The 16,305-nt window shown below is 50.8% G+C and overlaps 1 protein-coding gene across 1 annotated transcript in view; it reads right to left on the bottom strand.

The window, feature by feature from the left end:
- Positions 1-1,163: 1,163 nt before the first annotated feature.
- FBXO38 (F-box protein 38) overlaps positions 1,164-16,305 on the bottom strand; it is a 312,552-nt gene continuing 297,410 nt past the window's right edge. The window contains exon 22 of the mRNA XM_086931615.1: positions 1,164-1,825. Coding sequence (XP_086787741.1) covers positions 1,647-1,825 — 179 coding nt within the window. The 3' untranslated portion in view covers positions 1,164-1,646. The remainder of the gene's footprint in view (positions 1,826-16,305) is intronic.

The raw sequence follows: 16,305 nt of genomic DNA on the forward strand, positions 1-16,305 counted from the left end.
ATCATACACTATATTTTTGTTTGGTTGCATATTGCTTTTGTTTTTTTTCTTCTATGTGTTCTATTGTTTATTTTCCTTGTTTTTATTGAAAGACGGGAAATGTGGTGTGTCCCCATTCTGCTTTGGTCATTGGTTTCTAGTTTAGAACCCATCTGACATAAGTGATAAGGCCATACTGATTGGAACATCAATGGAGGAGTTGGAGATCATTAGCTGCAGCATTGTTTTCCCACAGCTGCCCTACCATAAATAAAGGAGCTGTTTTATTTGTTTGGCGAGCAATGCAAAAGTGTTTCACAGAGTTGGCAGGACATACATCGCAATAGCACATACCTGTCAAAATAGCTATGCACAACTCGATTACTCGCAGACAGCTAGGCTAAACAGAACACATCCACATTTTCTTAACACTGAATAAAAATAATGCAGTCTGCTACTTTTGCCACTCAAAAGTTCAGGCTTCTCATACCAAGCATACTAATGTTTTATTCAACTGGAGCTAAATAAAATGTCCTTTACCACTCACGTTCAACTAGACGTGAAGTAAAGTAAAAAAGGCCCCTTTTTGTACAAGTTCAATATTGATATGAACCAATACAAACTGTTATGAAAAAATACATTAGGCAAACCAATGCTGACTATCCAAACACAATGATATCACACAATCACAACTCTAATGGACGGAAATCAAAGACTATTTGGAAAAGGGTGTCTTGTATCAGAAAACACTACGGAGACATGCAAATGGGTTAAGTATACTCTACAAATGCTCATAAGATTGCAGATTTATTTTTACATAACAGTAAATTGGTCTGATGGGTGTAGGTGAAGATGTTCAGCAGGTTAACTCTTTATGTTGACAGGTCAACATATGTCACAACTATCTCTAGGGGATTTCACAATCAGCCACTTTCATTTTGTGTCATTAATGCACAGAGAGAAGCATATAGAAAATAAACTATGCCCCATAGCCTAGAATATTTAAAGGCTCCATACCCAGCCATGACACCAGAGGAATATTTTGCATTTTATCTATTGAAGGTCTATAAGGAAAGTAAGGCAATATCCACATTGTTGTGACATTTTTGGTCTTATTGACTAATGCATCCTTGTCCCAATCACACACGAAATAACAGCTTCCTAGCAAAATAAGACACAGAAAATGGCAGTATTCAATAGTTTTACTTAGTGCAGACCATATGATGGTCAGGGGGAAAGGAAATGAAGGCACATATTAAAAAAGTCAGAGAACTCATCTTCACATATCAAAGTTTTCAACAAACAAAAGCTGTATCATACAGTGATCTATGAATAAACAAACCGTTCTTGATCATCCACCCTCTTCAGTGGAAATGTTCTGACTTCCCACAAGAAGCCTTTTAAATTAAACAGTATAAACACATGAAAAACAGTATAAGAAAAAGAGTAATTTCTAGTTTAATGCAATATCTGTACAAGAATTTTTATCATTTTATACAAGTTTCCTTCTTTATTGTGTTGTAAAAGTGCAACCAAACTCTGAGAAAGAAGCGGAGCAATCCCTCTTGTGCCAGCTGTCAACATTGTTCCCAGTCTGTTAGTCAAGCAGCCAACAAGACAGACCCAAAGAGTCAGGTGGAGGATTAAAGGAAGGAGGTGCCCCTTCTTCAAATGTAATCATCTTCCACAGGCTCACCGTTGACATCACAGTAGTGTATAAATATGGCTACCACACGCTGGAACACGCCTCTCTTCATCTGCCGCAGCTCAGAGATCTCCTCCCCAATTGTTTCCATGCAGATATCAGCAGAGAGCTGGCCCTTTCGTCGCGGTGCATAGATGGTGGCTGCAAATAGAAAGAGTATGCTAGTTGGTAAGAAACAAAAGTGTATGGTCACAAAAAAAACGTTACTCTTGCCCAGGAGAACTATCATGAACAGTAACTTATTGAAGTTTTTCCATGCCTCCCTGTATCCAAACATCCATATCACTTTCACATATATACAAGTGCAGATATAAACCACACAGAATGAGCTATGGTCCCTTCCAAAGACATCTAATATGCTAAATCAGAGAAAGTCATTAATCACAAAACAATCCATCTGTAGATGTTCTGGCTTAAAATTGAAAAACGCTTACAGGCACCAGAGTAACAAGTACCCTTCAAGTTTAGTTCAAGATCCTTTCCTTGTGAAATGAGAAACACGTAGCCCTTCTCTAACAAACTGAGGAACTGTGCCTTTATTTTACATTGATTGACAAGGAGGCTTAAAATGAAGGTAGCATATTTATTTTAACTTGCCAGGATCATTAAGTTATCGTAGTTTATAAGGACATTTCTACTCTCATAATGAACCCTTCTTGTAGTAGGAAAGAAAGTGACTGACAGTACACACAGTGCAAGCCTGCCACGTATCTTTGCCGAGCCAAAAGCCTAAAAGAAAAATGCCTAAAGAAAAAGTTACTTGCCTTCAGTAACGCCTTTTCTGGTAGAGGGACTAGCTGCACACTCCTCACCTTGTGAAAATCCCCAAGCGTCAGACAGAATCCAGAAACTTATGTAGCATTTCCAAGGTGCATTGGTGCAGGGAGCTGGCTCTTTTTGTGATATGTACAAATCTGATATACCAGGAAGAGTCCTGGGGTTCCCTTAATAGTGGACAGGGGCTTGCTATGCAATGCCAAAGTACTCTAATTAGGGGGTAGCGTGGTCGAGCAACCGTAGGCTTAACATAGAGGTGTGCAAGACATTTGCAAAATACACACATTTGTTAATAAATGACAACACACCTCAAGAAGGAGATCCACACTAATTTATGAAGATAGACAGTATCTTTATATATATTAAGGCACCAGAGAAATATCGTTCATGTGTAAATATAAATTCTTTTCACTTTAAAAAGTGCTATTTCCTTTATCCTATCGCAGGAAGAACAAGTTCTGCAAACAGATACCGTATATCGACTTACAGGACCAATCAACAGGAATTTAGGTGAGTGGTCATGTAAGTTGATATACTGTTTTAACAGTACACCATCAGTGGCATAACAGCGTCCGGGTTCGGTGTACAAAACAGCTTTTGAAGCTTAGTGTATTTCAATTAAGATCGGTTATTGCGAAAAGAGGCTGCAGGCTCTGGCTTTGAAGCCAGACAGGCTCAACCAGCAAGTGGGCTCAGGCCTTGCAATGCTTGAGGATGGGGACAATCTAAGTCCTCTTCTGCAAGGCCCAGGAGTGAGGGGTGCAGAGGTGTCTTCAGGCGTTGGTTTTTTCATTACTAGAGCAGTCGCAGGAGATGGAGCCTGTGAGCAGAGGCTGCAGGTGACGTCAGGGAGCCCAGGAGGGGTGAAAACACAATGGATTCGGGCTATTGAGGGCTGGGGATCCTCGTTTGAATCATTGGCTCACTTCAATTTGGCCCGGAAGTGACAGGTGCAGTGGACGCTTCAGGTGTCCAGTTTTGAACGCTCCAGTATTCTTTTTGGAGTTTCTCATGAAAAAGGTCCAGTGTTCATAGACTTTGTAAAAAGCAGGCACTTCTCCCAAATTTCTGGAGTCACAGCGTAGGACGAGTCAACTTTGGTGCAATTTTCAACAAGGGCTACAGACAAGCCGGCTGGGCTAGGGCGCAGACAGGTGCTCTCTTCAGTATTCTCTGCTTATGCGCCTCTTCAGTGGCAGCTCTCTTTTTAGATCATCAGGATCTGCTTATCTGGTGCCAAGCACTCCCCTAAATACAGAATTTAGGGGCATCAAGGGAGTGCAGGACATTAGCCAAGTGGCAATTGACCCTGGGGTCACTAAGCCCCTCTAGGACGACTTACTGTGTGAAGTGAGCATAACCCTGTTGCACAAGTTACTTACCTTTGGTAACGAAATATCTGTAAGAAACATAGTAGTAGTGGTAGATTCCTTATCTTCAGCATTACCCCCAGGCGTCAGACTGGATCCAGTAAGTTTTTTGTCAGCATTACCCCTGCGCATCGATTGGCGTTGGGATAACATCGCTGGAGATACTTAGACGCGCCCACGCATGCGGACGGCAGCTCTGTACACGACTTTCCACGCCAGGAACGCAGAGCCATACCGAAGGTAAGTAACTTGTGCTTCTGAAAGAAACAAGTAGTGATAGATTCCTTACCTTAGAATAGATAACCTAGCAATACCAACCCCGGTGGTGGATCTGCAAACCAAGATCACACCAGAAAGTCCTGGAGACCAGAACGGCCAAAGAAGCCGTCCCTCCTGACTTGGCTGTCCAGGCAGCAGTGCTTGGTAAACATGTGCATTGAGGCCCACGTAGCTACCTGACAGATGTCATGCAAGGGAACTCCCCGTCCCAGAGCAGTAGTGGCCGCGGTCGCCCTGGTAGAGTGGGAGCGCCACCCCACTGGAGGCTCCTTTTTAGCCAAGGAGGAACAAGCCTTTATGCACAGAACGACCCATCGAGAGATGGTCCGCTTGAGCACAGCCCGACCTCTCTTGGTGCCCAGGTAGCCAACAAAGAGCTGGTCATCTACCCAGAACTGTTGTGTGCGGTCCAGTTAGAAAGAGAGCGCACATTTTGGGTCAAGACGGTGGAGCCTCTCTTCCGCTTTTGAGGGATGCGGAGGCGGAAAGAAGGTGGACAAAGTGATGGTCTGCCCGATGTGAAGGGCAGTGACAACCTTTGGCAGAAAAGAAGGACGAGTCCTTAGAGCAACTTTGTCCGGATGGACAGAGAGAGAAGGAGGCTTAAAAGAAAGAGCCTGGAGCTTTCTCACTCTTCTGATCGAGGTGATGGCAACCAGGAAAACAGTCTTTAGAGTGAGGAGACGAAGAGGGCAATTGTGAAGTGGCTCAAAGGGAGCACACATCAGAAAAGTAAGAACTAGATTCAAGTCCCACTGAGGCATCACGAAAGGAACAGGAGGAAACATATGCATGATGCCTTTCCAAGAACCTATTTATAACAGGGGACTTGAAAAGGGAAGGCTGATCTGGAAGCCTTAAAAAGGTGGAAATGGCCGAGAGATAGCCTTTGAAAGTGCCCAGAGCAGAGCCCTGCTTGGGCCAAAGAGAAGAAAAAGAAGGACCTCTGAAAGAGGGGCAGAAAGGGGATCCACAGCCTTTTCTGTGCACCATGCCACAAATGTATTCCACCTGCAGGCGTATAAAGTCTTAGTGGAGGGACGCCTGTCTGCCAAGATAACATTACAGACTTCGGGAGGCAGGTCAAAAGACGTCAACTGCCGCTGCTCAATCTCCATGCAAGGAGGTGGAAACTGGACAGGTTCGGGTGGAAGACTGTCCCCTGCTGCTGTGACAGAAGATCCCCCTGCTGCTGTGACAGAAAATCCTCCCGAAGAGGCAGACGGATCGAGGATTGATGCTCATACTGAGAAGCTCAGGATACCATACTCTTTGAGCCCTGTCCAGAGCCACAAGGATGACTTGATCCCGGCCGTGCCTGATCTTCTTCATCACACTGGGCAGAAGTGGTGTAGGCGGAAAGGCGTACAACAGACCGCAACTCCAATTGCGATGAAAAGCGTCGCTGAGCGAGTGCCGTCTTGGAAATTCCAACCTTCAGAACGGATGACATTGCGCGTTTTCTTCGGTGGCGAATAGATCTAACCAAGGTTCTCCCCATTCCTGAAAGAGACCTTGCGCCACGTCCGAGTTCAGAGGCCATTCATGATCCATCATGCACCGGCAGCTGAGTTTGTCCGCCCTGGCGTTCAAAGAATCAGCCAGGTGTTGAACCACCCAGGACATGCCCTGATGTTCCAGCCAAGCCCTGAGACGCAGAGCCTCTTGGCATAGGATTCACGACCCCACCCTGCCCTGTTTGTTGTAGTACCACATGGTGGTGGTGTTGTCAGTGAACACCTGCACTACTCTCCCATTGACAAAAGGAAGGAATGCCTTCAGTGCAAGCCGGATCGCCCAAAGCACCAGAAGGTTGATGTGGAGCTTGGACTCCGCCAGAGACCAGAGGCCTCTGATCTCCGCCTCCCCCATGTGTCAGCCCCATCCTGGAAGGGATGAGCCACCACTGCAATTGCCATGCAGTGCCCTCCGAGATCTGGACGAGATCGGACAGGTTGCCTTGATGCTGTCCCACTTCAGGTCTCCCTGCAGAGCCCAAATATGCCATCTGGCATGATCCACCAACAGGATGCAGGAGGCCATCAGGCCCAATATTCGAAGGGTCATAAGGGTCATCCTGACCGAAACCCAGGACAGAGGCTGAAAGATCGGAATCATAGCCTGAATGTCCCAAACTCGCTGCTCGGGAGGATAAACCTGAAACTGAGCCGAGTCCAGAACCGCTCCGATGAAAAGGAGCTTCTACGAGGAAATCAGGTGGGACTTGGGCACGTTGATGGAAAACCGCAGCAAATGCAGGAGGTTGGCCGTAGTCTGGAGGTGGTAGACAACTGACTGGGGCAAGCCCGCCTTCAACAGCCAGTCGTCGATACAACCACGACCTACTTCTGGCGTTGGAATGTGCTCGATGGCCTCCTTGGCCAAGAGGGCCGCAACTTCCTGTTGGAGAAGCGCCAAGTGATCCCCGGATATGCAGTGGTACTGAGGTGGCATGCCTGGAGGGGTTGTATCGAAGGGGAGTGAGTAGCCCCTTCAGACAATTTGCAGCACCCACTTGTCCAAAGTGATGTTGTGCCAGTGGTGGAGATGATGGCGTATCCGTCCACCCACTGGTGTCTGATGGGACTAGGAAGTGGATGCTGCGGGGGTGGAAGTAGTCCGACCCGCCCGCTGGCCCCCTGAACCGCCTCACGGTTTTCACGTCGGCGACCACGCTGAGGTTGGTGCTGCTGTGGTCTGTGGCTCTGTGTACGCTGCGGGCACTCCTTCCGTGGCCACGAAAGGAGCGAAAAGCAGAAGGCGGAGGAGGCCGAGCGGCCGAAATGCCTAAGGACTTGGCCTTAGCCTCGGAGTCCTTGAAGCACTCAAATGCATTCTCTGCTTTATGGCCAAAAAGGCGAATGCCATCACAGGGCATGTTCATCGGAGTGTTCTGGACAACCCCGGAGAAGCCAGTTGTCCTCCACCAGGCATGGCGCTGAAGCGCCACCATCGTGGAAATCGACCTGCCCATGAGTTGGTGGTGCCCAGCCACAATGTATGGTGAACTTTGCTGCGTCTCTCCCGGCCGCAACCGCCTGGGAATGAACTACCTGAGACTCCTCCAGGCAGTTAGGCAGCACCTGCGCAACCGTGTCCCACAGAGAGTGGGTGTGACGGCCCAAGAGGCATGCAGTGTTCACCGACCGCAGCCCTAATCTGGCAGATGAAAACAGCTTCTTACCAAGCTGATCCAGCTTCTAGGATTCCCTATCCAGAGGGGCGGTAGGGGATGCGCTCTGGGATGTGGAGGCTTGGACAGCCAAGCTCTCAGGGGTGGGGTGTTGGGTAAGGAAGAGGGGGTCACCAGGAGCCGGGCGATGGCGTCGGGCCACCTTCCTATCCACAGGAGCTCCTGTGTTGGGCCTGGACCAGGTGCCCCAAAGAACAACAGATAGTGCTTAATTAAAATCATTAGCTGGGGGGGCGGAGCTTGCCGGCGTCCATGATAGACGCGTGAGCGCGGAGCTCCTCCCTTTTGCCCTTTAAATATCCTGCAAACCTATCCTGCTGAGTGCCAAAAAGACTCTACTGACTGCGGTTCACCCCCTAGCTGCACCCGGGTGTGTGCGGCGGAATCTCGGCGCCCGAACCACTGCAATACGGGGACGCCCTTGCTGAGAGGATTTGGCAGCAGCGGACCAGGCCTGCATCCCCGGCCTGGCCTGCGGAGCAGTCCGAGCGACGCCGCTTGACTTGCGGCCTGAGAAGTGCCGGAAGTACCGGCGACGCGCCTTACATGGCGGACTTGGGACGTCCCGGAGCTGGGGTAATAGTGCACCCATTTGAGACGGGCGGTGTCCTGGGTGAGGCGCTCGGCCGTGCACCGTGCCTCTGCAGGACGCTTTGAGGGACCGCGGAGCTGGGGGCCCGGGAGTGCTCCAGGTGATCTGCCCCAACTGCAATCCCCGTCCGGGCCTGCCATTGCCTGCTGGATCAGCTGCGGAAAGTCCTGCGGTATTGAGGGGAGACCCGCTGTTTGGGCGGGACGCTGACATAGCGGCTGGTTATCGGGCTGCGGAGGACTGACGCAGCTCCAACTGCGGACCGAAGCGCCATTGGTGAGTGCCTGTTGGGTCCAGGAGGCTACGTGAAAACTTGGTAGCAGTTTTGAACTTGCTTCGGACCCCAGCAGCGAGGCCCTAGCGGAGACGGGAGACACAGGGTGAGTGCGCAGCACGGACTGCACAGCGGACACCTTTACGTGTATCTTTCTGATTGACGCCATTTTGGCGGCCATTTGCTGCACCGCCCGAGGCCTGCTGCTGAACCCTGGAATAGTGGCTAGGGCACCGAACGCGCAGAGGGAAGATCCTGCTCTGCACGGGCGACGACGAAGAAGGTGATGGTGCGCCCTGGCAGAAGGCACTTGGAAACTTGTGCTGCATAGCGCGGTGGTTGATCTGGATACCCATTGCCACTGGGACGGCTGGAGACCATGGTAGGTGCAGGTTGGCGCAGTGGGGCCAAGTCATAGATCGGACGCTGCGTGGCCGGCTGGAGGAACCCACAGTTGACTGCCAGTTAGTTCTATTGTGGTGTGCGGCACTATGGATCACAGGAAAGGCTGCCCACGCACTTGGGAGCACACACGTGGGTGCCGAGATCTGGGGCTTGGAGCTTGAGACTCACCCTAATCTGCAAGACGTCCCTGACCTGCTCTAACTGGCCCCGGGAGCTTGAGAAACGTTGCACTTTGATGTCCAGCAGGAGCGCCATGGGCAAGAACGACAGAACTCAGCCCAAACTCTCCTTTGAGCAGCGACGAACCAAGGGGACGGAGGTGCCTGCCACGGAGGCGTCCCTGCGGGGCGCTACCTCTGACGGATCTACAGGAGCCGATATCCGAGACTTGCTGGTCTCGATGGAAAAAGGGCTGCAAGACAGTATCGCGTCCATTGGTACTAAAATTGATGCCCTGACATGCCGTATGGACCGCATGTCGGAACGAGTGGACAAGCAAGCTGAACGCCTCGACATGGCGGAGAGACGTCTGACGGAAGCGGAGGAGGCACAGTCGGAGTGGGACAAAGACCTCAAGCAATTCGGCAGACTCCTGCAGGTGATTCAAGACAAGTCGGAGGATTTGGAGGCGAGATCGCGGAGATCCAACATTCGCATCACGGGTGTAGTGGAGACCAGGCAAACTGGCAAGATGGAGCTCTTCGTGGAGAAACTATTGAAAACGCTACTTAGAGACGAGGTTTTCTCCCCTATGTTTATAGTAGAGAGGGCCCACCGCACACTAGGGCCCAGGCCGAAGCCTGGTGCAAATCCGCGTCCCATAATAGCGAAGCTCCTCAATTATCGAGATAGGGACACAGCTTTACGTTTGGCCAGAGACAAAGGCAAGCTACAATATGAAGGAATGGGCATCTCTCTTTATCCGTACTTCACCGCAAAAGTGCAGGAGGAAAGGAGGCAATTCGCTCCATACAAAAAACAACTGCGAGACCTCGGGTTGGATTATGCCATGATGTACCCTGCGAAGCTCCGGATCAACAGGCAAGGGCATTCACATTTCTTTACTGACCCCAGGGAGCTGCAGAAATCTCTGAAGGAATGGTCCAGAGAGCGCAGGAACAGCCCGAGGCGCGACCGAGATGATGGCAACGCATCATCACAACTGGACGACCAGGAGTGAACACTGAATGCCTGTTTGTTTCGGACAGACCCTTGTAATGGATGGGTCACTCCCCCCCTTGGCTTGCTTGGACTCAGGCTTGTTGTAAGCAGCGTGGATGCTGAGCGGCGTCTGCTCCTGTGCGGTGGGGCCCTGGCAGCACCCTGCAGATACCCCGCTGGGTGAGATCTTTCTGATTTCTTTCTATGTCATGGGATGCCAGGGGTTGCTCTCTTACATGGGCTGTTGGCACTTGCCGGGGGGATATATTTGGCTGGTTTTATGCTGCAGGTTGTAGGTGGGGCTGTGAGGTGCGCTGAGCCTCGTGACGGGGAGGGAGGTCAGCATGGTGCATTTCTCGGACTTGGGACTCATGTTGGCACTAAATGCACGGCAGGGGCAGGGCGTTGGATCGCTTTAGCATTGCAGTTTCGAACTGGTAGATAACTGCTCTTGGCTGGCAACGTCTGCCCCTGCGCTTTCGGCACTTGAGCTCTGAAGAGAGCCGGTTAAGGGTCTGATTAAGTTGGTTTTTCAAGGGGGGATGGAGGGTGGCAAGGGTTCCTGTCTGACCAGGTTGGGGGTGGTCGGCTGTGGGTGGGGGGAGGGGGACTGTGAATTGATCACGTGTGGGTGTGTTGCCTGGGAACAATGGGGGGTTCGGTTTCAAGGGTTTGCAATGCCTAGTATTGTGCTATTTGTTACTGCAACTATGGTCCTGCCTGTATATATTGGAGGTTCAAGACATTCTGCAGTGCACTGCCGACTTGTATTGAAGCTAGATGGCGGACAATGAGGATTTATCTGGGGACGCTCGTCTTGATCTACTGAGGGTGTTGACCTGGAATGTACGGGGTCTCAATGACTACCGCAAGCTTAGGAAAGTGATGAGCTACCTTAACAGACACCATATAGATGTGGCTCTCCTGCAAGAAACACACCTCCCACTTACTAGTAAGATGTTGTCTGCGAGAGGTTTGGAGGGCAATTGTATAGCAGCTGGTTTCACCACTCACTCTAGGGGGGTGGTGACATGGGTGAACCCCCGCTCGCATTTGATGTTAACACCTTTGCATGTGGACCCGGAGGGTAGATACACCATCTCACGGTGCACGGGTAAAGGACATGACTTAATTGTAGTGAATGTCTACGGTCCCAACTACGATGACCCCGCTTTCTACACAGCCCTTGCTGACACATGCAGGACATATCTTGATTCCAGAATGGTATGGGGTGGGGATTTTAACTTTGTGGGTCGGCTCGCAGCCCAGCGTCAGCCGCCGTCCTTATGCACTGGGAACTGATCAAGTTAGACATGGTAGACATATGGAGACACAGGCACCCGGGCCGGGGAGGGTTCACACATTACTCAGCTTACCACAACATACATACGAGAATAGATTACTGGTTCGTGTCTTCCACCCTACTGAATTCGGTTAAAAATTGTACAATTCTCCCACGCACGTTGTCGGACCACTCACCACTGCTTCTGCTCCTCGCTGCTACCGCTAGGAAAATCCCCCCCGTTTACTTGGAGGTTCCCGCCCTATTCTCTACTAGACAAGGCCTTTAGAGGGGAGATTGCGGTAGACATAGAGACATTCTTTGACACTAACTTGGGGTCGGTGGACAGCTTTCATACGGTGTGGGGCACCTTTAAGGTTTACATCAGGGGAATGACGATGGCGAAACACTCTGGGGTGCTCAAATCCATTAGACACAGACTCAAAAGTCTAGAGACGCAATTGGCTGACCTAGAGCAGCGCCACAGGGGCACATCGGATGCTGAATCAGAAGAACAGATTTAAAAACTGATCACAGAATTCAATGAGGAAGCTGACAGGGAGGTTAAACATATGGGGAAGTATGCCACTGCACGAGTATATGGGGAGAGGGACCGCCCGGGATCATTACTGGCCAGATTGATGTGCAGTAGTAGACCCAGGCTTGTTGTGGAGGAACTAGTGCCATCCACTGGAGAGGTGGTTACGGAGGAGGCTGATATCATTGCAGACTTTAAGGATTATTACTCTAAACTTTATAGATCCCGATCTGAGCATATGGAGGAGGAGATTGACGACTACCTTAGTTATATAAAAATGCCCTTTCTGGAAAATTTCCAAAGGGAATTCTTGATGATGCCCATACAGTGAGACGAGATCCTAGAGGCGCTAGAGGGTATGAGATCAGGCAGCGCCCCTGGCGCGGATGGACTCACGGTAGCCTTTTACAAGGCTTTCAAAGAGACCCTTGTATCCCATCTGATGTCCCTTTTCAATGAAATATGTCAACAGGGTAGTATGTCGAAATCTATGAGAGAAGCCCTTCTTATCACTATCCCTAAGCCGGGAAAGTCCCCCAGGGAATGCGGCTCATACAGACCGCTTTCCCTTCTAAATGTGGACGCCAAGTTGTACGCGAAAGTACTAGCTGCGAGATTAGCCATAATCGTCCCAGAGATGGTAGCTCCGGAACAGGCGGGTTTTGTCCCCGGAAGAAACCTGACATATAACCTCTGCACGGTCCTGGGCACTATGCAACACGTGAAACAAGACAACAAAGCTGTTGCGATATATCTGGACATGGAGAAGGCCTTCGACTCTGTGGAGTGGCCCTTCATGCTAAGGGTGCTGAGGAAGTATGGGCTAGGAGAACCTTTCCTTCAGATGCTGGGTGCACTCTATTACAAGCCCTCTGCTCGCCTGAAACTAGGTGACATCGTCACCGACCCCATTGCCATAAGTAGAGGCACGAGACAGGGTTGCCCTGTCTCCTCTGCTGTATGCGCTAGTGGCAGAACCCCTGGCGTGTGCGATTAGGGAATACCACGAACACGAAGGGATCCACTTCCCTACGTACAAGATCAGTATATCCACATATGCGGATGACACCCTGCTATATGTCAGGGAACCGGAAACCAATCTTGCGTCAGTACTGCGGGAGGTGGTGAGATTTGGGACATTATCTGGGCTACGCGTGAACTGGGACAAATCGGTTGCACTTGCGTTGACGCCAGTGACTGTCCCGTTTGTTGCGGATTACCCGTTGCAGTGGACTACGGACTCCATACGATACCTGGGGATCCGTCTGCACACCGACCCCGAGTTATTGGTCCGTGAGAACTTTGGTAGAGCTTACAGTAAGCTGGTGGATGATGTAGAGGTCTGGTGTAGACTACCTCTGTCGCTGATGGGGCGAATTGCGATTATGAAAATGGTGGTGCTGCCTCGGTTCCTGTTTCTTTTTAATAACATACCAGTGGTCCTGTCTAAGTCCTTCTTCCGGCGCCTCACGCAAGTCCTAATTAGGTTGGCGTGGGGAGGTAAACAGCCCAGAGTCCAGTGGCAGATTTTGACTCTTCCCTATGAGCAGGGGGGTCTGGGTGCGCCGGACCTCGAACAGTATTATCGAATAGCCCAGGCGTCTCATCTTCACACGTGGATCCATGGTAATCCCGATATACCGCATGTAAAATTGGAACGTCTGTTTGCGGAACCGGTCCTACTCCCGGCCACGATTTGTCACCCAGTGGACCGTAGAACTGGGGTGCTCGACTCCATCAAAGCCACGAATCATGCATGGCATGAATTGCTTAGAAAGCAAGACGGTGATAGACTATACTCTCCCCTCATGTGTGTGGAGTGGGCTCTGTGGATACCCCCTTTGGCAGAGAAAGGAGTCGTGAAGGCTCTTCTGGAGCTGGGTATTACCAAGCTGGGAGATTTGTTCCTTGACGGCACTGTGAAAACTCTCCCCCAGGTCTTGCAATCACTGTCAGGGAAGTCGCTGCTTCATAGTTTTCAGTACCATAGGGTACGCAGTGCCCTGCTGGAACTGCTCGGTCCGGAGCTGGCTGAACCTCCGGAGGTGCCGGAACTCACCTATGTTATTAAAAACCCAGCCATGGGTAAACTGGTGTCCAGACTTAAAAAGCTGGGGGACCGGCATAGGTGCGGACTACAGTCTAAGGCGAGAGCGGCTTGGCAGGTAGATCTCCAGACGCAGATCACTGACGAGATGTGGAGTTATTGTTGCAACAGGATCAAAAAAATATCTTTGAATAGCAGGCACAGGCTCATTCACTTCAAGTACTTGCAGCGTGTATATTACACCCCAGAGAGATTGCATAGGTATGGTCTGAGAGGATCCGCGGAGTGCGAACGCTGTCATCTCCCGTGTGCGGACTTCCTACATATGGCCTGGTGCTGCCCAGGAATCCAGAGATTCTGGACAGAGGTATTCTCCGAATTGGGCCGGATTCTAGGGACGGAAGTCCTGCCTGACCCGGCCATGGCACTGCTGGGTTACTCCAAACCACTACCAGTGGCGGTGCGGAGACTGGCCGATTTAGCCCTGCTGACTGCCAAACGTACGGTAGCGATGTGTTGGATGAGGGGGCCACTACCGACCAAAAAAAGATGGGAGACGGACTTACTATACTGCTGTACACAGTCGGAGATATACAGCGAACTGCTTCCTCCCAGGAGTCGCCCCAAGACTTTCTGGGGTCTGTACAGGGCATATTGGGACGCTCGAGATAGTGCAGACTAGGGATCTGACCTGGAGGACGCAGCGGAAGAGGGAACTCTGGACGGGGAGGTGGACCACCTGGGGTGCGACTCGGCAGGTGTTTAGGGACGCCCTGAGTGTGTGGTGCAGGCTCTGGACACAAGCTGCCTGGTGGTGCGCAGTGGGAGGGGCTCCTTGCGGGGACACGAGTTATACTCAGAGGAAGGGGGGATGTGACACTCGGGGGCCCGGTCCCAACTCTGACAATAGTTGAAAGTTGGACTGCAGGGATTGCATCCTCGACACACAGGCGTTGCTCAGGACGGTAGCACACACTAGGACAGCAGGCACACGTTGGGTTGGGGGGTGGCTGTTGGGGTGGGGAGGGTAGTTTTGGGGGGTGTGTAGTTTGAACTGTTTCTGTAGCGGCACTATTTCTAGCCAATCAGCCAGGGAGGTCGGATGTACTACATGGCAAGCGGCAACATGGGCGGGGGAACATTTCCCTTCATGGACACACAGTGGAGGAACGGGAAGTGCTTGATATGACCTCACTGTATGCTTCACATTCCTATTTGACCCTTCCTTGCCCGATTTGCTGCCAGGCCTCTGGGATGTTGGCATGCAAGCTGTGTAAGATATGTCTCAACTGAAGTGATGTGACAATGTGGATTGCTGCCGGCCTCCGGGTTGTAGGCGATAAGAGCTGTGTGCAATTTGGATATGCATTAAAGTATAAAGTTAATTAAAAAAAAATTAAAATCATTAGCTGACTGCTGGCAGCCGAGCGATGGGACTACGTACCGTCACCTGATCGTCTAAATCAACAAAACAACACGGACCATAGGCCATTGCGTCAAACCCAACCCAGGCGAATCACCCCAACCTGGAATACAGGACTGTCGTGCAGTCCACTCTACACCTCCGTCTTAAAAAAGACCCGCTGCGACCATAGACTTAGGCACCCAAGGGTCGAAACGTCGACGCTCTTCAAATGCCTAGCACTTCTAGGATTCTGAATGACTAAAGAAACTATAAGAATCTCTAGATAGAAACAAAAGTCTGGCCACCAGAGAAAAACACTTGTAGTATATATTGATTGTATCCACCTGATCACTATTCACTATTCTCACTCATTTGCACCTTAAATTTACCTTGACAGTCTGTGTACACAATGTATGAAAAAATCTATTTGAATGAACCTAATTCAGATAAAATACGCAGCACAAAGAACTAATCTCAGGTCCTCATTTAATTTACTGTAGGGTCCTATAATTGTGTTTGTTAGAGGGAAGCCTCAGATTGAATTAACAGCTTTTTAAATCACTCATGCTCTACCCGATAGAACCAACCTTTGTTTAACCAGTGCTTAATTAAAAGGCAGCAAAGGCTCCGAAGAGGTAGTCGCTGGCTGGAGCACTTCTGTCAGTAGGTTAGTCCCGCCGGTCACCGCAGGGAGTGCGAGGTGGAGAGCCTCGGCCGCCCTACGCAACACCACTGCGTAACTGACTCCCTCCTCTGTAGCCACGGTAGGAGGAGACAGCATGCCAAGGTCAGGCGAGGTGTCAAGACCACTGGCCTCCCTCAAATCCTCTGCCCAGTCCGGATCATAAGCACAGTCCTGTGCTAGAGGGTCCTCAGGCCCCTCCCAGTCCTCCCCTTCCTCCGAAGTCTGAGGAACAGGCTCAAAATAAAGAGGATGGACATAGATCACAAAAGGGCCCATCAGTGTTGGTATCGGTGTCGGGCTATGCCGGGTCGGGCTGAATCTTGGGACGTCGTCGTCCCGAGGAGCGGATGACGTCAGAAGTGGTGCCAGTGTGATCTTGGCCGGTGGAGTTGTCACTAGGTCAATCGTCGTCGATCGGGATCCGATCCCAGATCCTTGGGGGCCTGCAGCGCCGGGGCCAGAGCGGTCGGCGAGACCGGGGCCGCCGGAGATGGCAAGCAGGACCCCCAGTCGGGCCCCCAGGCACACCAGCGGGGCCAGACGGCCAAAAGAGTTGAGCCAAGGCAGCAAGAAAATCTTGCACCTGAGCAGGAGTCGCCCACGCACCCAGGAA

The sequence above is a fragment of the Lissotriton vulgaris genome, chromosome 7 (assembly GCF_964263255.1).
Source record: "Lissotriton vulgaris chromosome 7, aLisVul1.2, whole genome shotgun sequence".
In the NCBI taxonomy this organism is placed as follows: domain Eukaryota; kingdom Metazoa; phylum Chordata; class Amphibia; order Caudata; family Salamandridae; genus Lissotriton; species Lissotriton vulgaris.